Consider the following 23,996-nt stretch of genomic DNA (forward strand, 5'->3'; position numbering starts at 1 on the left):
TTGTTGCCTTTTTACATGGTGCTAATTAGATAATCTGATGTTGTCTACATCGGTAAAGTCATGAGTCCTTGATGACACACCAACAATCACGCAAACACAATGAGCTATGGACTCACCTTGAGGAACACACGATTTCCCCCCTTCCCAGACTCCAAACATCTCCTCATTAGAGAGAGAGGGGGGGGGGGGTCAACCATTTGTTTGAAGGTTCATAAAGCTGTCAGTGGGCTGCCTAAAAAGTCCCTGCAGACTCCTGGAAACAGTTTTTATTTCTATTTCTAGATGTTCTGACACTTCCTCTCTGCAGAAACACACTCGCAAAACACACCTGCACACTTTGATGAGTTTAACCCGCAAAGAAGGGTTTCATTAAGCCCTCCGTGACCTTTCAAAAAGGTCATCAGGTTGTACGTGCCTGTGTGTGTGTGTGTGCATGCTTGTAGGAATATATAGCTGCAGCACCGGCCCCCAGTTTCCCTGGGCTGAAACCTTTGCATTTACAATGAGCCAGGTTATTCCCAGTCCATTACAAGGTAAAACTACCATTAACAAAGCAACATGTTCTGCTCCTCAGATTGTAAAAAGAGAAAAAGAAAAAGGTTGCCGTTATGAACCACTGCGTGTGCTAATTCGCCCAACAGAGTGCTTTGATCAAACCTCTTTTGGCATCTCGGCCATCCCTTAATTGAATTGTGGTGCGCTTGCCTCATCAACAGGCCGAGCAGGGGGACTCGTCTCTCTGGGACAAAAGGCAACAGATAATGAGCCTGTATTGATCGAAATGCCTCTGTTCCCTATTCCAGACAGTATAGGACTGGATCACTGTCAGAACCCCTGATCAGCCCCGGAGCGAATGAAAGCCAAGCATTGGCAGGAAGCCCTGTCTTTCTATTGATTTGTTTAGAATCTGAGACATAGGCAAGCTGGCTGATTGAGGCATTGACCTGAAGATGACCTGCCTTTTGACTGGTTAGATATGGGACGCGGTCGAGACATACTGTGAATGTCAGTGACTGGCCATGAGGAGGGACGTTCTGATAGGAGTCGATGGTTAATGTGGTTTTGTGGACTTTGCGTGATTGATGAAGGGGGCCTCTCCATTGGTCATGACCGTTTTCTGGTAAAGCCCAGATCTTGCAGATATGCACACACGTATAATCACAGTGGACAAGGGTATTCAGCTCAGATCTGAACGTTGACCCTGGAAATGCTTCGCCATAATTTACGCTGTCAGCACTGAAGAATGCTCCTCCCATTCAGACACACCCATAAGTTATAGGTCTGGTGTTGGGTTAAAAATTACAGCCTTGGTAGGAAGGAGGGAAGTGCAACTTCGGCAGCTTCATGCAAAATGACAGAAATGAACAAAAAAAATATATTTGGTCTCGAGCAATGCTAATTGCCCACTTTGTAATGGCCACTGGGTTTATCTGTGCGTCTCTCGATGGGCTTTCAGTGAAGGGACGCACAGAGGTAGCGAAACTCTTGCCTCATCTAGATCCGTAAAAACTATTCCGACCCTTAAGCACATTTCTAAGTGCAATACTTTAGACCAAACTGCCCTCTTTCCTGTTCCTCTCTTGAAGACATAGCTGGAGAAGAGACTAACTTTGCCGTGACGGCTTCAGAGAAGAAGACCGAGTTCAGCCAAAGTGCTTCCAAGATAGTTTTTTTTTTTAAGGCAGAAGCAGAAGGGTGTTATTTCTAAGGGCACGGCGTTATCATCTCCCATACATTACAAAGGATACAGGCTGTTTGCTTCCACTGCTAAACATATTCACTCCTGGGATGTATAATCCAGGCTTTACTGCTGCTGTGTAATCCCAGTCCATCTTGCTATAGCATCCCAGGAAGACTGTTAGTTATTAAATAGTGATATATGAAAGTTGCTTGTGGTCAGAGCTGGAATATTTCACTTTTGTCAGTTACAGCTGCAAACAAATGTTGTTGTTTATTCTCTTGGTAATTAGTTTGAGAATGTGTGTATTTTTCTTAGTGTCTTTATCAATATGGAGTCCGGCATAATCAAAGATAGGGATTTGTATTTCCTTTAATATGCCAGCAGATAGGCCATCAGAAATAGCATGGGTCCTCACAGTTTGTTTTTATCGCTCCTTTTCTTTCCCTTTGTAATTGCTTTTCTCTGCCCACTATTACATTTTCATGAAATCTCTCCGCTCTCTGATTGATAGTCCTGATCTGAAATACATTTGCTTTACTGTTTGCTTTGCACAAATGGCGTCAGAATAAGATAGCAGCCCTATTTGAATAATAAGAATGAGATAGCGTCTCGATCTGCACATACAAAGTGTGCGTTTGACACACATTGTGATGATTGTTGGCTTGCCACAAAATAAGTGCAGGTGCCAAATGCCAACAGATGCCTACAGCAATGCCTTATGAGTATCTTCATATCGTGTCTAACGGGAGCTGCACCAGTATGCGATTAGGTCTTGAAGCTGAAAGCTAGTAGCTTACAGGTAATACATGATGCTGACTGTATTTATCAGATGTTTATTACAAAGTATGTTCTTCTCAGGGCTGCTGCCAGACATTAGATAGAAAAGCAATCCTGTATTTAGATCTTTCTTTAAAGGAGAGCTTGTGTAGTAATCTTTTTTGTTTTATTTCCCCAAAAAGAGCAGGATGTGATTGTTTTGTTTTGTTTTATTTTGAAGGTCATGAAGGTCAATGTAACTAGTTATGTGTGTGTGTGTGTGGGGGGGGGGGGGGGCTCTGCCTGAACATCCCTCAACCTCACCAGGTCAGACCCTGACTAGTCCTTCCTGGCCTTAGCTGGAAGTAGCAGCCTGCGGGGTGTGTGTGTCTGTGTGTGTTGTAGGTCATGATACAAGGTGACTGCATAATAAATTCACACTCACGCCCCTTTAGGAGTTCCCTCCTGTATGTCATCATCTCTCCGGAGACCCTAGTGCATCTTGGGTACTCGTGGATACAAAGCGCTGCTCGAATGTATAATGTATATCAGGAGTATTCAAGCTCCGCCCCAATCGTGTATCCTTTGTTAAAACAGAAGGCCGTGCTCCTCCCCATTTTCCCTCCTTGCGGTAGGTGTATTTGAATTATTGATTACTGTCAGATTTATCAGCGAGGCCTTTGTCGCTGGAGATTTAGAGGAGATGCAGATGAGGTGGAGACAAATAGGCAGAGAAAAAGGGGGGATGGGCGGCGGTTCGACTTATCGCTCTCTGCAATTATGAGCTCGACCCTGCAGACCTGAGATCTTTATTTTTTAGCTTTTCTTTCACTTCCTTTGTTTGCCGTCTCCCTCCCTGTTTCTGGTCCACAAAAACCTTTATCTATTAGGGTGCTGAAGAGCCTGCAGGAAATGAAAAGCAGCCTGTCAAAAAATGCAAATGTGATTTGATTTCTCATGTGGTGAGAGACGAGTGACTGGAAGTGGACCTTTTCGAGTCTGGGCTGCGTGGAAGGGGGGCAGCCGTCCCTCCAAAGATAGCTCTGCTTAGATTAAAAAGCCTTTAACCAGTCTGACAGAGTCGGCTGGTTTGCATGAGACCAGTCTGAAATATTCTTAATTTATGCTTGTGTGTGAGGCTTTCTTGTCAAGCAGAGATTATGCCAGCCACATTTTACATTTCCCCAATGTTTCCAGGCATCAACCTTCCCGTGTGCGCGCCGGTTTCTAATTATATGTGTGCGCTCTTTATAAAAACACCTCTTTGCCTCAAGAGGCTCTTTTTACAACTGTCCCCCATTTTTATGTCGTCAGTTTAGCAGGCCATTAATTATGTGGTCATAGTGAGCTGTGTCCACCCAAGTGGAGTTTGTGTGCGTCTGCCTGTGTGTGTGTGTTCCACACCGATGGAGCTTCAATATTAAGCTATAATGGAGATAAAAGCAGAACCATTTGCTGGCCCATTTCTCTCTTTCCATTCCAACGGTTCTAGTGCTGCATTGAAAAAAATTGCTTAGGGAGCTCCACAGCTGGGATGTCATTCTTGACTTATCACATCTAGTCAAATGGCTGCAATATATATTTACCCCCCGACTGTTTTGAGGCTTCACTTCTTGTTTTATGAGCGGCTGATGACTTCTCAGATGCGTTTGCTCTAATTGCGTTGCGATCTGGCGCTTGGATGTGCCGACAATGACTTTCCCCTACTGGTGGATGAAAGATTGGGATTGATGGCATTATGATGAAAAGCGCAACATCACCAATTCAATTATTGAAAGTGGAGCCGCAGGGCACAAAATGCTGTCGTCTGTTTGCACTTCTTTACAGCATACGCTTTGATGAGCATTTCCTTCGTCATAGCTAAATTCCCAACTTTGTTAAGTGGGGCGAAATCTGAACGTTTTTTGTTAGAAGTGGGCCACGGCATGGCAGGAAGGGAGCGGGGATTGGCTGGTTCAACATGCCCTCGTTTCGTCACTTTGCCTTTGTATCCAGCTTTTCTTTTTGTCAGCTCCTCTGAGAAACCAAAGAGCTGGCGTGTGTGATGCAGTCTGCGGTCTCATCTCTCATCTGCACACAACACTCATGCAGAAAACAATACACTTGGAAGCACATGAAAAGAAGCGGAAAACCTCAATGGGGTTCAGGCTGTAAATATAACAACCAGCGCTGCTGCATTCTTGTGCAAAGTTGATGTAGCAAAGTCGAAATGTGTTAGTAGGAAATGTTACCGCCACAGATACAGCAAAGTGTAGGAACCAATGACGAGCGGATGATGAAAGACAACAGCCATGTCAAGAAGGATGTTTTCTGTCAAGCATGTGAATTTGGGTAATAGCCCATTAAATATTTTTTCATTATCAAGTCAGCTCTTTGATTTCTCTTTTTTTCTCAAATGATTTCCTTTTAATTGTTGATATTTTTATTTGCCATACACCCATTTTAAAAAGCGTATTCTTCTTCTTCTTCTTCTTCTCCCTCTCATCCTCCTCCTCAATACTTCTAGTAACAACTGCCAGCTGTCGTAAAAGAAGAGCAGATAATGAAACTGGAAAGACAGCGAGGTCCACAAAGCCCTTCTCCTCCACGTAGAGTCCGAAATCACTGACCATATGGGAAATGGTTGCTATCATCATTGTGTGCTGTTGTTAAAGTAGAAACTAATGGCTGACACTTATGTTTTATGTCAAATATGACCTAAATGTTTTATCAAACTTCTGATGCTTCCGGAATGCCAGCGTTTCATCTACCCCGCCCCCCCAAACACAGATGAAGGCCGTCCGCCATGTACCCGGGAAAGCGATTAGCGATTTAGACGCTCAACACAACAATAAGTGACCGGGCTAGATGGATAAGCTGCTGTTGGCGGAATGTGAAATGTTGAATCACACACTGTAGCTGCATTTCATCGCCTTTGTATTGGTCATCGTAAACAAAGTCTTCATCGTGGCGCCATTGTGTGATTGTTGCGTAAAGGGCATTTGTTGTAGCAGAATCAGGCGCCTTCTGATTAGAACAGGAAATTAACTAGAGGGTAAATTCACAATGGAGCTCTGTTCTATTCAAGTATGTGAGTAAATGGAATTCAGCCGCTGTTAACTGTGTTATTTACGCTCAAAATGTTTTCCAAATGTTTTCTTACTGGACAGTTTGATGTCTTTTCATGCCATGTGGATTGGTGCAGCTGCATTTTGTGCATTCTAAATTCAGCCTTATAAGGAAACTGGATCACAGATCTTCAGTAGAAATAGAAAACGCAGCGTCTCGCCGACAGATGAAGCCACAACGTTCCCCCTGTTTGATCATGTGTTTCTCTGTGTGCAGAGAAGACAGTGTTTCATTTGTATTCATCTCAAATGAACCAAACCCAACTGTACTGAAGTAGCTATGAAACACTGTGGATTCTTGTCTAGCAGTTGCATAGCTTAGTCGCTGCAACAGAGAGAACACAACAACAGAACGCGGAAGTTTAAAGTGGATTCCGTTGCCCGTGGCGGGCCTCAGTTCAAAGCGTTTGGCTTTTGTCCTGCGCTTTTTTGGTTTGATGCCTTGCTGTTTCCAAAAATACCGAGGATTAGCATGTTATTAGCACTAAGAGCGCTGGAGGTTTAACTCACTGTATCTTAAATAAAGAGCAGTTTGTCTCCGAGCCTTTCAATAGCAACTTTGCCAAAAAGTGAGCGACTGTCTATTTAGTACCACTCGTGAGGTTCCACAGGGAGCAGCTGCTTGGTTTCACCACGCAGAACATATTTCGAACAGCGAAGAAGAAAGTGGCTCACGAGGGCGCCCTACCTCTTAATACCCACCTTCCAACTGCTAGACCACTGAGGGACCACTGAGGGCTGTAGCCAAAGAAAGCCACACACAGAGTGGGGCCGCCACCATTAGCTCCACGAGGACCAGAGTGTAATGATTTCATCGGGCTGAGAGGTGAAAAAGTGAACCAGAGAAGTGCTTTTCTGCTGGGAGGCACAGACAAGTCAGGGCAAAGCAGGGCTTGTGTGTGTGTGTTGCACATTCTCTATTTATACACAGAACAGATACTTATTTTATGAGTTAAATGTGTTTATAACCCAGTTTGTTTTTCCTATTTTAAATTGAATAGCTAAACAGACACGATTTAATCTGTGGTAGAGTGTGGAATAAAATGATGCTCTGTCCTCCTTGTTCTCAGGAATCCAAGGATGAGTCGCGACGGTGTGGACATTGTTCCCACAACACCTCCCGTCAGCTCCGCGCATGCACATCCCCTTGGGGGATCTCAACAGTCAGATTCATAATAATAGAGTTACAGAGCAACGCAAGCGTTCATACAGCTGCAGTTAGTGTTGGCTCATTTCCATATTGGTGAGAAAAATCAAAGGAAGAATTCAGTGCTGAAGAGAAAGTTAAAAAAGGGAGAAAAAAAGCAATAAAGGCTCATTATCTGTTTTGTTTTTTTGCCCGCCCAAGTAAAAAAAACAACCCATCAGCAAAGCCATAGAGATTAAAACAGACTGGAGATACTGTGGTAGCATCGCTCCTCTATACGTCACCCCTCTCGTCTCCTGGCGTCACCTTCTGCCTGACCGGGTGAATCAGAGTAACACACACAGAGACGACTGACTCACACAGCCTGAAGTCACACACAGACAGACGCTGACTTGCATTTCAAAGCCGCGGCTGACGCATTAAGTAACATGTAATCAGAGGATCTTAGGCAAAGGTCACGCTCTGAATAATAAACACTGATGTGATTGTGAGTCAGGGGAAATTGGGGGGGGGGGGGGGGGCATCCTCCTGTGTGGGGCGATCGGTCATCAGGTGCTTTTTTTGGTTTGTCAGCCAATCTACTGTTGCCATCTACTGTTGCGTATCTGTAACTCCTGCCACTGTTGTTAGAAATCATGCGCGACCTTCAAGGGTAGTTTAGTTTAGATCACTTTAATTCATAGGCAATAGTTTTTTATTTTATGTTTCAGCTTCTTAATTAGCGATGAAATGATGCAGCTTCCCTCCCAGACGGGCTCTCATTCTCACCTCTGTCCGTCATTGGCATTTAAAAAGAAAACATTGATGATTGAAATACTTTATCCGTTTTTTTTTCTCACTCTCTTACACCCCTCTTAAACATGAGAGCGCATAATCGAGCTCACATCACTTAAAGGTAGCAGCAGGGCTGGAGGGTGTGATCGTCATTAACGATCTCGACTCACACCATAAAACAGAAAGTAAGTGATGCTTTGAGTGTGAAAAGAGAGTGAGCGCTTGTTGCATCCTGCTGTCATCCCCGCTATTTATGATGGGTCGAGTGGTAACACACTTCCATACATATACACGCCTAGAATCCAAAATACACACTAAGAGATTGTGCCGCTCTAGAGGGAGTCGTTTGTGCCGGCGTGAGGTCAGCGGGAAGCTTTTACGGACCGTTATGCAACCGACTCGCCATTCCTGGAAAAGCATTGGTATCTGTTGATCAAATTCTGCCCCACTCTCCAGTAGCCTGCGCCCTATGAGCTGGGGCTAATTGTGTCATATGTGTGTGTGTGTGTGTGTGTGTGTGTGTGTGTGTGTGTGTGTGTGTGTGCGTGTGTGAGTGTTTGTGTGTGGGCCCGGTTGGGTAGAGGCCTTTCTTTTCTTGACTGATTGTTGTCATCTTGGTGGATTATTGAGTTAGCCGTAAACGTGATAGGCGTACTACAGCTTCTCAGCGGAGAACACACACACACACACGCACACACACGCACACACACACACACACACACACATCTCCCATGCCTGATTTAATTCAGTGACTGGAGACGGGTGTCTGGCCACGTGTAACGAAAACACGGTGCGTGTTTGGGATTGATGAAGGCTCCTTCTCATTAGTACTATTGCCCTGTACTTACCCAGGTGTTCATGCCAGGTGCTTGTGAGCTTCAATATTAGTGTGTAGACAGAATAAGAAAATGTTTGTTTTACTTTACACTTAATCTAAGTGCTTCGGTCCAGTTTTATTTTTGCTCATTCGGGTTAGAAAATCGTCCGTCGTATTAAAGCGATCTTGATTCTTTTAGTTCCTGCTACACCCAGATAAGACCCACCCCAGCCATAAAATGACACACGCAAGCTGTTTAACGGATTTAGCCATCTTCGAACTGCTCCTTTGTCCGGAAGGATTACATTCTGAGAGCTCAGCTCCACAATCCTCAACAACAACTTTACTTTTTTTTTTCTTTCTGTGGAGGACTATCATTTAAAGATCCAACTAATTTAAGCCTTGCTGTGGCAAACGGAGATCAGATGAAGGCCTGTAGTGTGCTGTGAATTACTTACGACTACTGACTACATTACTGTGAAGGCGGGGTTGCTGGCAATGGCAACGTTTGTACTTGTCAGACTCAGACTCTGGGTGTGGGTGAATCAGCCTTCAGGATGATCGTGTTACTTTTGTGTTTATTCTTTTTTCCCCACCTTGGTCTGAACTTTGGTATCCATGCGAAAATCTCATCTTACTTACCCTAAAGTTTCAGATAGACATTTTGCTTTGCCTGTTAGCTGCTTGGAAAAAGAGGCTCTTTATATAATTTTCACAATCAACCCTGCGGTTTTACATTGCTTTGTCACCACAGTAAAAAACAAAATCTATATTGATACAGCCCTCGTAATTGCGGATTAAAATTGAATTGAAACATTGCAGTTTTAGCTCTTTAGGTGTCTTTATGTGTCTTTAGGTGTCCCGGTCTCCTGTGATTGACCAGCTAATGGTAATACCTACTTTTAATCATCTGAAGATGTGATCATTTATATCATTCATTAGGTGTAAAATTGCCATTCTCACAGTTTGTCCTTCTTGTATTTTTGATTGGGCGAGGACATCAAACTTGATTCGCATTAGCGCTATGCCTCATGGCTTACAGTATGTCTTTTTAAAATGCAATGTAATTATCTTTTGTGTTCATTCATGCATGCTGATGATGAATAAACCCACACAAGTCTAAAACGTTCAGCCAATTAAACTGCAGTCTACCTCATCGTCTCTGATGTCGTCTCGTTGGAGTTTATTGAGTTAACCACAACCCAGAAAATGTCATTTGGGATTTTCAATGGATTTTATCTTATCTTTTCATTCATCTCGTATTTTGCTATCTTGTTTTTATATAATCTCCAATTCATCTCAATGTTATTTTTCCTTCCGCTGGAGCAGTGCCTTATCTTATGCATTTCTAAGCAGGTCCCAGTTCACCCACCTCGCCTTCTGTTGCTTCACGCCGTGGCGTTGTTGCCCCTCGCCCTCCACGGAAAGGAGTGTTGGTTTTTAATTAGCACACAGAATTTGATCATCTCCCTCTCCTGCCTGTCACAATGTCTCGTCGTGTTGCTGGTAGCGTTTCCATCACATTAAGACGAGCAGCCATGGATGTCAATTGAATATGTGTGTTTGTGCGTGGGTTTGCGTGGATGTGCCTGCTGGTGCGTTTATATCATTGCGATAGAGGCGAGATTCTTCCCTCCCTCATCCATCTTCAAGCGCTTGGCTGGAAATGACATGTCAGCACACAGCGAAACACATCGTTTCTTGATACACACACACACGGGTACACACATGTACATGAAATTGAACTGGCAGTGGAATTCTAATTAAATGATTATTGTGTGTCCCTCCAACTCCCGTAGAAGGTTCGGGGTTTGAAACCAAGGCATGCAGCATACAGGTTTTTTTTTGTTTGTTTTTTTTACAAGACTTTGAGGTTTGTTGTTCGCCCCCCCCCCCCCCCCCCCCCCCTTCTCCTCAGTTATGCCCTGTTAAGATTGCATGTCCTGTTTGCGCCACACGTTTTAGACTATCCTCTTTAGAGAATATATATATCACCAAATGTGCAATAAACTGCAGATGAACAATATCAAGCTGACGATTGTGTTGTTCTTTCTATTCCTCTTGCTGTTCAGGTGCTGGCTTTAGAGAGACAGGTGTTTGACTTCCTGGGTTACCAGTGGGTCCCAATCCTCACCAATTTCTTCCACATCATCATCGTCATCCTAGGCCTCTTTGGGACCATCCAGTACCGGCCGCGCTACATTGTGGTGGTGAGTACACCTGACTGAAAGCTGGTGGTGTTTGTGAAAGTCCATTCGCTCTGTCCCCTGTTCCTCACACTTCCTGTTAAGCAGTGTCACATGACTTTAGGCTCGTCCTTTTTATGTGAATCTGTGCGGACACGTTTTTGCCTTTTCTCTTTCCTGACTAAGCGTTCCAAATTCCCTGGTGCAATGGGCTGCACCTTTAAAGCACTCTAATCTCATGGTAATTAGAGCTAATTAAAGCAGGGGGGGGTCTCAGGAGCTCATCAGATTTATTATCAGAAATGAGTTTGTGGACAGAGAAGGTCATTCTGGAAAAAAAAAACATGTTAACTATCTTGTTTTGCTTGAAGTCTCCGCTGTGAAGCTTTTATAAACGTCCTTTTATGAACCTCAGTTTTTATTTTAAACCGTAATGTTATATAGGCAATAAATGTCTACGTCTAGCGGCAGTGGCAGAAACACAGATGGCGGTGATAACAACAGGGAAATATTGGGAGAGTGACAATGAAAAGACTAAGAGTAAATAAAGAGAGACAGGCGAGATGTAGAAAATAAACTGGAGCCAAACAGGAAAAGATAAAAAGAAAAGCCAACAGAAGGAAGAACGCAGTAGAAAATAAGAAGAACTCTAAAGTATAGCTATAGTCTCATGACAAGTAGAAAATGGGAGACAGCGTTTTGTGATTCAACATGTATACTTTTATGGAGGCGCTGTTTTGCCCTCAAACACTTAAATCATGATGAGTCAGACGGTTTCCCAATCTTCACAGTGATGACTCTCTCTCCTGGACTCCTCGTCCATCAACAAGTTGGCTGTATCACACTACAATTTTGTAAATAGTTGAAGTCTTGAACGCAGCCCAGCTGCTCCCGCAGGGCTCAAATCAACTTTCTGTACTTACCAGCATCTTAAAAAGTGGCATGTCAGATCCAGATGTTTTTATATGTATGTTTTTTCTACATGGCATATCAGGTGCAATGCCCCCCCCCCCCACACACACACATGTCAGCGTGTGTGGTGGGGGGGGGGGGGGGGGCATTGTCCACGTCCTTTGCTTTGGCTTGAGCATTCAATCAACTTGTCGTTTTCTTCAGTAGCTGTCGTATCTGAGTTTCCATGGAGATGAGTTGTCTGTGTTTCTGACTTCCAGTATACAATATGGGCTGCTCTGTGGGTGGCCTGGAACGTCTTCATCGTCTGTTTTTACCTGGATGTGGGAGGCCTATCCAAGGTGAGAATTCGGTTTTTCATGCATCTCTCAGTCAAGTCGGGTATTTTTGTCTGTGCTTTCATGAATTCTTCTTATCTCTCTGATTATAGCTGCAGGCTGCTGGGTGAAGCCTGTTTGTCACAATCGCTCTTCATCAGAACAGACAAAGACACGTCAGACTAAATTCTGCTTGTGTTTTAATAGACTTCTAAAATAATGAAGAAGGGCATTAGGAAAAATATTCATAAGAGTTAACACCGTATATTCGGATCTTTTGCCAATGTTTTAATTATACCAGGTACATCTGCTTAAAGAATTGTTTTTCAGTTTAACTGAGGACTCTAGAGCTTTATCAGTGCTGAACATATATTTCAGCAGCCTGACTGCTCTGGTCTGAATATCAAACACAATCCAAATAAACACGCTGTGTAAAAACAATGCGAGACAACAATGTAATACGAGTCGATTAAAATCGCCGATTCTCATCCACACCTGCATCACCTTGGCAGAGATGCCCAATTTGGCCCTGAAGGACTGTCTGTCTGCCTTAAGAACCGTTTGTGTCTCTGCCGGCACTGTGGGGTCAATAACCTCCTTGTTGAGTTTGAAGTGGAAGCTCACAAATCAGGAGGGAAATAATCCTCATCCCAAACTGCCACGTATCCTGTGCATCCAAGCGCTTAGATTTATGCAGCTCCTTAAATTGCTCTCCCTCCTTTCTCCTATTAACTTGTCGACTCCCATTTGTTCTAATCTGCTCCTTTCATCCTCTTTTATTTACTGTCAAATCTTCTGCCTTTCCTACTTTTTTTCAAACCTGACCTGTCCCGGCTGTTGATGGAAATCTTTTCCACTACTTGCCTCACTATTGAGAATAACGCGATTCAGAAATACCTTCCCATGCTCACCAGGCTTCAACATTGTGTGACAGAGCATGCATGTCTGTGAGTGTTCACTATGTGTGTGTGTGTGAGTGTGTGTATGTGTGCTCCTGCATGATTCCTGCTAGAATAATGAAGCTTCCACAGGCCAGCTGCTTGGGGCTGAGCATTAACCCGACAGATGGAGCCAGCCTGGGCTCCCAGCTCTGCATATGGTAGCCAGGAGTAGAGCTGGCTAATGGCGCTCAGGCACACCCACCCGCACCCACACCCACCCACGCTGCATTCACTCATGCACAAGGAATCTTTTCACATTGTTTTCTGAGTGGTTCTCAACACAATTGACCGTAAATCCGAGCCAGAAAAATTAGTCCGACTCACTTTGACAAATGTCGCCAGGACCCTTCTAGAGTGTGTGTTTGCATGCGTGTGTGTGTGTGTAAATGGTGTGTGTAGCAGTGCGAGAGGGGGCAGGTTGTGAGTCATATGCCACATGCTCTGTCCCCTCCCATTGATCCCTTATCCCATCCCCCCTAGTGTATAAGACAGACAGACCGACAGACAACCCCCCCGCTACTCTGCACACACCTCGGTCCTGGTCGTGTGTTCGTTATTTTTCTTCATCAGCCTTTCACTCTGCACACAGTGACAGCAGACACAGACACTTGAGACATATCTGCATCATGATACCCGACTTCAAAGCTCGTTTGCTTCTCTATTTTAGCATTTCATACTCTTTAATTGAGATATTTGTGTCCTCATTCTCAGAAATGGTTATTTTCCCTTTTTGATATTCACAAAAATGACTTGCAAAATGTGCAGGTGGTTGTTTGCCTGTCAGGTAACTGCTGTGTGTTTCTATGCCTGTATCATCTGTTTCTCCATTCTCTTTGTTAGAAAATGAAATTATGTGCAGGTGTTAAACAATGGTACAGGAAGCGTTGCCTGCTAAAGAGGTATCTTAATGTTGTCAGAATGACAATGGGCTGAAAGGACAGGTGTGAGCTCGTGCTTCCAAGCTACTGTAATCACATAGCAGCAGCATGTCTTATTATAACATTCGATAACCAGAGTCATTTAGATTTAGATATAATTGACCCAGAGGGTTATTGGTGTTCCCAGCTATTAAGTGCATTCAAAGAAGCTGCGCCTAAACTGGTTTGATTAGGGATATGAAAGGATCAATACTCAGTTTGACCGTATGAAACACCAAATGTTGCTCGAGAGTGAGTGAATGGATTTAGTCATTCGTCATTAGTCATCAGGTGCAGTCAGGATTCATTATATACATGCGTCTGCACTTGTTCTGTTTTGGAGATCCTGTTTTGGTTGCCAATAAAGATTATGTTATTTATGTTTTACTTCATCACACAACTTGTTGAGCAAAAGTCACAGCCTAATGCTCGAGTGGTTGACGGACAGTAAAAACAGACGCATCCCGTGTGAGGACTTCATTCTGTTTTCAAGAATATTTAAACACATTTAAAACACAGTTTTGCTGCAGTTGGATACGCACATTCATATTCATTTACTTCATTGTGAACGTTGTCTGAAACACTCCCCACTGCACACAGTGACTGTAAACTTCATTTGACAGAAACGAGCAGACCATCTTCCACATAGTCTCTGTCGATCCTAAATCAATATGCAACTGCTGTGCATGCACGCCATTTCTGAAATGTAAGTAAATACAAACTCTGCGCAGGCTAGAAGTGTCATCAACACCCAGGTAGCAGCTCAGCCTTGCTCCATTTATGTAATTACGCAAACAAAACTACCGATGAGCATTTCAGAAGCGATAAATTATGAGCAATAAGGTTGTGAACACTTAATTTCTCCAGTGATTCCAGGAACTGGATTGCATCTAAATTTCTATTGACTTTTGTTAAAGACAGTTGTTTGAGCATTATTGGCTTTGAATCTATGACACGGGATTGATTGATTTATTTTTATTTTATTTGGCATGCACTAGATTATAACAATAACACTCCTGACTGTAAGTTGCCAAAAGCTTCTTGAGTATTGACTGCTGATGTTCTTTAGCCGTGATTGCCCCGTGATCTCACTTGTTGACCTTCATATGCCTTTTTGTTGAGGGGGGGGGGCTACTCTGCGAGAACGACAGAACAATAAGGAAGTCATCAACGTAGAGAAAGAGAGAAATCTGTATTAGCATCATATTAATATTGTTCATGATACGTTGTTGTTAATTATATATTGTTTAAGCGTCGTTACAACTGTGAGTGGAACTAGACCGGAATCAGAGATGTTTCCTGACAACACTACGTTAATAATGCATGTCTTGTCACTGAAGGGCAGATGCAGGGTTAGATTGGGATATTGATTGGTCTGAGCATCTATGTGTGAGCCCATATGGCTGAGTGCAAATTGAACATTACCTGCTTATGGAATGACCCAAATCTGTAAAAGGCTTGGAATAAGATTGACATTTTGATATCAAAACTCTGCAGGTGAAATTTTCTGGACACACCACATCTATATCTGATGCAGTCACAGGAATGGAGCAGCACATTCTGCCCTCACGCCTTTGTAGTGTTTATACAGAATGGCAGGGCAGAACAAAGATGCAAAGGTCGTTCACTGTGGCCAGAGGATGAATTAAAAATGAGCCTTTATTCCCTTCCTTCCTGCACCATCTCGAGCTTGACCCTTGTGAAATTTAGTGAAATGCTTAGACTTTTTCATGGATTGGTAGGAAATTTGACGCAGACATATCAACCTGCACCAACATTATCACATTTAGTTTACAACCAAATGCCTGCAAAACTAATGACATTCCCTCCAGCCTCAACTCTGATATGTTGCAGGCTCTAGTTAGTATTATGCTAGTATGCTGACAAGTAAGCTGGCGAACACCATAAACTGTAACTTTGCATCACCACGTCTGCAAAGGCATTTTTTTGTATTTTAGCATGCTGGCACTAGAATGTTGCGCAGAGCAAAGCTGTACCGACTTTAAATACTACCTTGTAGCACTTTTAGCACAGCTATAGCACTTTTGTCTTGTAAGGCAACGGATGAACCAAACCGGTTTAGCAAAAGTGAACAGCCATAAAAAACATCTAGCATCTACGGTACGTCTGCAGTGATGCTCTCTGTCTCCTGTACAACACAGCTTGCTTCTAAAAAATGCATGACTGTAACTCATAACTAATAAATATAGAGTCCAGAAGAAGAAGTAAATGTTGTTTCCCACTTTCAGGGCAGTGACCTGCTGACATTCAACATCTCTGCCCATCACTCTTGGTGGAGCGAACACGGGCCGGGCTGTGTGAGGAGAGAGATGCCGCAGGCCTCGGGGGTCCGTACCACGGAGAGCCACTCCTACATCACTGTCATGGGCTGCCTCATGGACTACCAGTACATCGAAGTCATGCACAGTGGCACACAGATCCTTGTGGCTGTGAGTATATGTTTGCATAGTAAAACTACCACAGGCAGGTACATACGTGTATCGACATGTCACGGAAACTCATATTACATACTTAACGCCAGCAGCAACCTGACTCACCATAGGTTCTCATATAGAGTGATTGGTTATTTTGTCTGTCACGGCCTCCTTTCCACTCCCTTCTTGCACCTTTTAAAATAGAGTCTTTTGAAATTCCTGTGCTTGTTTTGGTTTATTACTTTTCCTCTCTCGTGAAAGAAAGGGCCCAACAGACAGATACGGTTCCAAGGATGAATGAAAAGAAGCTGAAGAAAATGGGACGTTAGCTTTGTCTTGTTGGAGACGTTTCAAGGTTGCAGTGAGCGGTCATTAAATATTCAGTTGGATGTTTCATTAAGATGACAAATTCAGACCCAAAGGCTGAATGTGGCATTTTTGTTTTCTACCTGCTCAGATTCATCATTAGATCAATCTGTCCTGTGTTATTACCCGTTAAGATTGGAGGTAAGCTGGTGATACTGTACAGTGGAATGGCCCTCTCTTCTAATGGCACTTCTATTCACAGGATATTCCTCAAAAATAAGTTTTTCAAAAATCAACACAAAAATGTGTTTCAAGGGATTCAACATTCAATTATAAAAAGTACATTTGTCACATGGGAAAATATTTCCAGAGTAAACCCTGCTCCTACACAAATCAATAAAGGATCTTTAGAAATAAAAATGAGTCCAGCATCTGCCCTTTGCCTGTCCATCCATTCCTACAAATACTTCTTGCCCCTCTGAAGTCTCACATCATCCTGTATTCTATTTGCTGCTGTGAACTGCCTTTACTGTTAAATAAAACGGCCTGATCTGACAAAATATCTACAGTGACATGAAAAGTAGTCAGAAAGAAAAGTATGGGAGAGAAGAAGAAAAGTTGTGCGAGTGAAGTTTGCTTCTGTCAACGCGACTCTTACGCACTAAAGGGTGTAGTCGAATGTCAAGGTGCTGTCAGAGCTTCTGGGCATCTCATAAAATCACTGGAGTTAGTGCTGTCTCTCTCGCTTTCTGTCTCTTTCACACACACACACACACATCACAGTGCAGGTTATTGCTGCCACAGGCAGCTCTTTCTTCTGTTGCCTTTCTATTCCCTGGAAACCTGCATTGTAGGAAAGTTGGTACATGGAGGAATGGCATATTGCGTCATTCCCTCATTCCATTCCTCATTTCCTTTTTTTTTTTCACTCATAATCTCTGTTCGGTCTCTCTTCCTGTCTCCTGATCCTCCCTACATTTCACACTAGTTGCCCTTCATTTGACCAGAATCCCACCAAATGGTAGCAATGACTGTACCTCTCTCTCTTGCATGTACTTTTCATTCTGTTTTTTGTTTTGTTTTCCCTTCTTCGTGTGGAGCTTTCATGACTCATGCCAGTGTGGCTTGTTTAAAACTGACAACTAGCTGCCCCTGTCTCATTAGAGGGGTCTCCTCCACAGGCATGGCTTGGGCATAACTTTGTAGACCCAACTTGAGAGATCTTTAATGCGCTTGTATTTGAAGTCTATTTGGGTGTTCAGAAGCAGTAAATGTATTTGCAGTTACTGAAAATGAAAGATGCAAATCAGCACCACAGACGCCGTGTGAGTCTTGTGTCTGCGTATGCATGTCTAGCGAGCTGGGTGGATAGGAACAGGTGGATGTGGTCTCTGCAGTCCCTACCTTATCAGGTCTTATCATTAAACATGCAGCTGCAGCCGACAAACACACACGCCTAATTTTCTGCAGAGATGCCTGCTCCTGCCTCCTGTAATTAACCTACAAGTCATCTGCACCATCGCTCCTCCCTTTTTCCTCTCTGCTTCTTATTTCTCATGGGATACAGTTTCCCTATTAATTCCTTCCATCATAGAACACTGACTGATTTCTTCCCCCCTTACACAACCAATAGTAATATTATAATACATTTTTAATGAATCAACTGAGATACCATCACTGCATCCACATGAATCGTCACCATTTGCCCTATAGAAAAGAGGCATCTAAAGTCACAACATCAATATTTATTTGTTATTGAATTAAAAATATCGATTTTTTTCAAACAATTGGTTTACTGCCTCTAAAATATCTGCATATTCCACAGCTTCCTCTAAGAAAAGTAAAACGATCCTTGCTGTGAGAAGTTGCGTTAGCAGTCGCGATAGATATAAGTAATGAATACTTCAACAAAGCAATAAGCTGAATCTGACAATGCATTTTTAACAAAGGCAGAACTTCTAGAAATCTCATCAAGAATCATTTCAAAGCCGCTCTGCCAAAAGTGTCTCACTGTTTTCAAGGAGTAAAACTTCGACTAACGATGTCATCAAAGAGTCAGTCAAGAGTCAAGAGTCACAAAGAGGAAAGAAAATGCCCTGAATTTGTTACCAGGCTGAATACTTTTCCCAAAACAATTGACAATTGGCATTGGGTCATCCCTTCGCTGCAGACCTTTGCTTCTTGTAGAGCAGCATCGAGACTGAAAGGCTGCACATTTCTAATCATGATAAAGATTAATGTGGAACTTCTTAATGACTGCACATCGTGGTTGTGTGTCTTCAAACATGTGCACAGTGAGTGTGGGCCCGACCTTCATTAGCCTATGCAAATTCAGGTAGCTTTCTTTTCTAGATGAGTTGCCAGCTTTAGTTCCACAAACAAATGAATGCCTGAGCCTTAAACTTCTTTTACCCCTCATTATCTCAGAGTGGGGGCGGGGGGGGGGGGGGGGGGCAGAGATAATGCTGAACTTTCACAATCTCCTCTACAACACAGTAAATGAAGACCCAGCGGGGAATATCTTTGCTTCTGCTATTTCGCCACACCGAGCACTGAAATTCTTACGCCTGTGGTTTCTGTCTTGCTTCCTCTTGTTGGCTGACCAGATCGTGGTTCACTGCTCAGTAAGCTTTTGCTGTAACCCCCCCCCCCCATGCAAGGCAAGCCTGTTGCCTCTTCATTGTGACTCACAGTTCTATATTAACAAAAGCCTCTTGGGATGGCAGAGGAGGCAGAAGCAGTGCCATAATCAATGAGATGGAGCCAGCGAGAACAAACAGGTCATGTTTTGACCTTGTATTATGTGTCCAACCTGCAGTTGGAGTATTTTAAAGCAGCTAGAAGACAGTAGCTGCTTAGAGAAAATCAGCTGAACACGTCTTCAGCTTGGAAGATGGAGCGAGGTCTGCAATCTCCTCTCCCTCTAGACAGAGGATGAGATCAACCACCCTGTGCTTGGTGCACATGCAAAATCTAATAGTAATACTAACACTATTGTGTTAAATGTAAATGTAATACAAATGTTAAATACTGCATTAGTATCACGCCTCTGTTATTTTGGTCCGTGTAAACAAACATATAGACTTAAAGACGGGTTTTTCATTCCAGTGTTTGTTAGAGCAGTAATGGATTTTTTTAAAGCTAACATTTTAGAACTTAAAAATTTGCATTTCCATCTCCCCTGAAACAATATTTTCATTTAAAAAAAAAAAAAAATCTAAATCACAACAAAAGATTGCCGATTTATTGCCATGTCAATGGCTCTGGGGCGAGAATAGAAACTGAATATATGAAGAAAAAAAAAGATTGACAGCTAAATGAGTTGGTTTGGTGAGGCAGGTCCTCAGAGACAGAGATCGAGTCTCTCAGGATATGTGGGGTCGTTGTGAGCTTAATTAATTTGACATTTCTAAGTGAGACAGGGAGAGAGGGGGGGTATGAGTGTGATTTCAGGTTGTTTAAAATGCAAGGGTCTTATAAATGGAATTGTCACTTTTTATTGAGGACAATGCCCTGTGATGGCGAAAGACAGAAATGCCTCAAGCAAAAGCTGCCAAATGTTCCCTTCTCTAATATTCTCTAATCATCACAGTAATTATACAAAGCCACAGAAAATAAAACTATAAAACAAAGTGATCTAATCAGCTCATGGTGGGAATTTCATCCAGTTCCAGTTCATGCAGCATTCTAGACAGTCCTGCTATCAGCAGTTATCAGGTGACGAATGAGAAATAGTTATTTCTGAGGAGGATTTGGCATCATCATTTTCTGGAAACTTGCTGTGTGCCTGATTTGTCATCAGATTTAAATCTGGTCTGGTTTAAACGTTCTTTCACAGAGATTCCATAATAATTGCCTTAATGATGGTCCTTATTTATGTCACCTTTGGTGTTTTATGGGTTAGGGTTGGGGGGTCTCACTATTTTATTTGAACTTCGAGTTTGAGTTCATTAGGTCGTCACTGAATACAACCCCTATATAAACTCTAGTCAGAAAAGCAGGTAGTAGTATTTAGGACTTCTGTCAAACTCAACACAAATTGTCTGCAAATTTTGGGAACATAACAAGATCTGGATACTCCTTAACCCCCCCGCCCCGCAAGCGAGTAATTATGTCACAGGAAAGGTGCATTTTTACACCGGTGTTTCTCAATTGTTTTCTGTAAAGCCCCCCCACGTAGAAAGCAGAAAAAATGTTGCGCCCTCTACCACGACTACAAATAGAATCCTTTGTCTATAAAATTGTTACAAATGCAGCGTTGTGGCTGTATTTTTCCACATCTTGTTTTTTATTGACCTCTACATGTCCTATAATAGTGTTTTCCACCACAATCATTCATAACCAATTGAGAGAAGATTGTTTCGGCAGGATGGCGGTCATCCAGCCCTTTGTGAACGTTAAACATAATTGCACACATGCGTGTATTTTAACTCGTACAAAGACACACTTTAATGGGGAAAAAGCACACTTGGACGCTGTACAGTTGGAAATGGTGTTAACACCATCTTGTGTTTGACACTGGCTTTATACATATGCTAATTCCCCTCCCTTTCACTGCGACTGTAATGGATGGGGTGAGACCAGCAATTAGATAGTAGGGAGGGGGGGGGGCAAGTGAGAGAGAAGCCGAGTTGTGTGTCTTATCTTGCCCAACCAGAGCATTGACCATTCACTTTCACACTCTACCCCACACCCCAACTTCATTCATAAATAAATAAATAAAAAGAATACAATCTGCATCTGGATGACCTCAACAAGCGCCACAAAAGCAATGTGCTTGAAAAATGGAATCAAACCCAATGACAGAGTCAAAAATACCCTTAAAGTCCCATTTTTCTGTTCCAGTTGTTCCTCTTGTAATTACGGAGGTCAAGTTAAGTTATAGATTGAATGGATGTATAAATATCCGCCGTCACACACAGCCGGTCTGTCCTTGGTTTTTGTTCCGTTTTGTTTATTTACCCAGTGTGCAAAGAGGGCTGTATGCCCAACGCTGCTTTAATTGGCATGGAAGAATGCCAAATGATGGATGGACGACGGGGTGGAGGAAGACTCTTTGTGTCTGTCTCCCAGTCAATGACAGCCATCTGTTAGTTCCACGGGCGATTCTCAATGCTGTGTGCTGGCGTGCTCTCGCTTGTGTGCTCGCTTTGTTGTGCGTTCATTCATGTAACCTACAGTATGGAAAACATGAAGGTTCTGGTCAAAGAATGGCCGACACATATCGCTATAATACGACTCCTGCATGTTATTATTAATGGCTAGCTTTGAGGAAAACACTTGAATGTGTTTAAACATATTCAGCGTCCCCACGTCTGGACACCTGATGAATTGTTTTTTTCCTCTCATTGTGGTCTCCGTCATCTCCTGAGGGTTATCTCTGGCAGCTAAATAGCATTAGTGTTGATGGGCAGGTTGCCTAGAGTGGATTTTCTGAGCTGCATTTTTCTCTAAACCGCTGACTACAGCTGACTGAGCCAAAAACTAGAATGGTAACCTGAAGCAATCGGCTTCAACATGCTGAAAGTGAAAATACCCATCAAATGTTCTAGGAAATAGGAGGACATTATGTGTTGCTTGAACCTGTTAATTCAGTGACTTTGCTCATACTTATGCTTGAATTACTCTTATAAATACCTACAACCCCTTCTTGCTCAATGCAAATTGAAGGCAGTTGGTTTTCTATCGTTGCTCCGTGTTGCAGCATTCGCCTGCTGGTTGATCCCTGAGAATAGGAAGCCGCCACCTCCTTCAAAGCGAGGCTGCCAGCCCCCCCCCCCCCCCCAAGTCACCCTTTTTTCCAGATGATCTGTATCCTCTTTTCAGTGATCAAAGCAAACACACAGCTGTTTATCAGCTGCACGCTGCCAGCTCTGTGGAGTCTAACCTCTCCTGTTTGCTTGTGTGTTCGCAGCTCCTGGGCTTTGTCTACGCCTGTTATGTTGTCAGCGCAATGACTGAGGAGGAGGACAGCTGTGAGTCGCTTAACCTCACCCTCTCTCTCTCTCTCTCTCTCTCTCACACACACACACACACACACACATGCAAAGTCGTTCTTGAAAGGGAGCACAACTAAAGAATCGAGTTGAGGAGAGGAGGACCGCATCTTCCTTCACCCTTCCTCTCTGAACCCACAGGATCACCTCTTCAGCTCTCACCTCTCTCCCGCCCCTCTCCATTCCTTGCTCGCTCCCCTCCAGAACCAAAGGAGACATGTGTTCCCTTTCCACGCCACTGTCAGCCTATTCCTCCCTTTCTCTTTCACGTGTGTACCTGTCACCCCATCGCCACTCACTGCTGGTCTGTGTGATTCTCTCACATGCTGTAACTCCTCTTTTGATCCAGTCTGCCTCTCCGTTTTCTCACATTCTTGTCTCCGTGCTCGTCGCTCCAGCTGCCTACTGCTGGCGGGTTCGGGTGTTTGCCCGCGGCAAGATTGCACCTCCCCCCTCTCCCTTGTTCACAGAAACACAGACCGACTCTCCTCCACCGGCCTAGTCCAACATCCCAGCCCCATCCATCCTCTGACGCGACTCGTCACTCCGTTAGCTCGCTAGCTCCTGTCTGTGCCAGCGAACGCCGGCCTCACTTTAAACGTTGAACAAGGTGTTAGATGAGGGCAAGGGTTAGCCTCGACTGTCATGCATAAATCAGACGGGGCTGTGTGGGGAAAGACGATAGATCATGAAATGAGTCATAAACGAAGGTGAAACAGGAGACAGACACTTTTGATGAATGACTCAGCTGCTGTGACCTCATAGGCAGAGGTACAGAGGTCATCTTAGAGGTTAGCCAATCAGAGGGCAGGAAACATTTGATCTGAGGGTTCAACGAGAGTCATAAATATCTGATTGGCACGGCGGCGATTCTCCAGGGCACATGTGTCACGCATGAGAATTTCCCCTTAAGTGCTTTGGCTTTGTAAAGGATTGTCAGTCGTCTGAATGAACGAGCAGTCTGGGAGAATGTTAGAGCGGCGGCGGCTGATGGTGATCACATCGCGAATGGCGAAGAAAGCACTACCGGTACTTGAACTGATTGATCCTAAAAAGGAAACGGGCTCTTGAAATTGTGACGTGGTCTAAAAGTCCAAGCAGCACTTTTATGTGAGGAGTTTGCATGTTCTCCCCGTATCTGTGTTGGGTTCTCTCCGGGTTCTCCGGCTTCCTCCCACCACCAAGAACAGGCAACTTAGGTCCAGGCCATTATTGAAAAAGGGCTATACCATTTCAGCAGGAGTCTACACCCAGGTTTAAAAAAAAAAAAAGCAGAAGAGTTTCCAATCTCAGGGACTTTTCCTGTTGTTTTTGTGACACGTGAATGTATCCAGTCCGCGTGTGGACTGTTTTCACAGATTGTGTTTGTTTAAACTCAGAGTGGAAAGTCCTTCACGCTCAAAAAACAGAGCTGGCAATAATAAGAGCAATGGCGAATGTTTTTTATTTAAGTTTTGAAAGTAGGTTTTTATTTCTTTTAATTATGTGGCAGTTCTCCAGGCTCTATGGAGACAAACACTGCCACACTGTAATCAGGCTCTTGCACACAAACACACACGCACACATATATTCTGGCATGTTGTTCACACAAATTTGCAGACATACACGCTGATAGCAGCACAAAAATCGGCGCTTTGCTTCTCTCATTTTCCTCTCTCATTTGATGTGTAGATTAAAGGAGGCTTCTGAGCTCCCCAGATTCCT

General features: G+C 43.4%; 1 protein-coding gene across 1 annotated transcript in view; it reads left to right on the forward strand.

Annotated features, from left to right (window-relative positions):
* The window catches only part of nkain4 (sodium/potassium transporting ATPase interacting 4), a 48,209-nt gene that overhangs the window by 17,604 nt on the left and 6,609 nt on the right, over nt 1-23,996 (forward strand). The window contains exons 2-5 of the mRNA XM_068753204.1: nt 10,355-10,492; nt 11,641-11,721; nt 15,805-16,005; nt 22,211-22,271. Of these exons, the coding sequence (XP_068609305.1) occupies nt 10,355-10,492; nt 11,641-11,721; nt 15,805-16,005; nt 22,211-22,271 (481 nt within the window). The remainder of the gene's footprint in view (nt 1-10,354; nt 10,493-11,640; nt 11,722-15,804; nt 16,006-22,210; nt 22,272-23,996) is intronic.

This window comes from Brachionichthys hirsutus, chromosome 2 (genome assembly GCF_040956055.1).
Source record: "Brachionichthys hirsutus isolate HB-005 chromosome 2, CSIRO-AGI_Bhir_v1, whole genome shotgun sequence".
In the NCBI taxonomy this organism is placed as follows: Eukaryota; Metazoa; Chordata; class Actinopteri; order Lophiiformes; family Brachionichthyidae; genus Brachionichthys; species Brachionichthys hirsutus.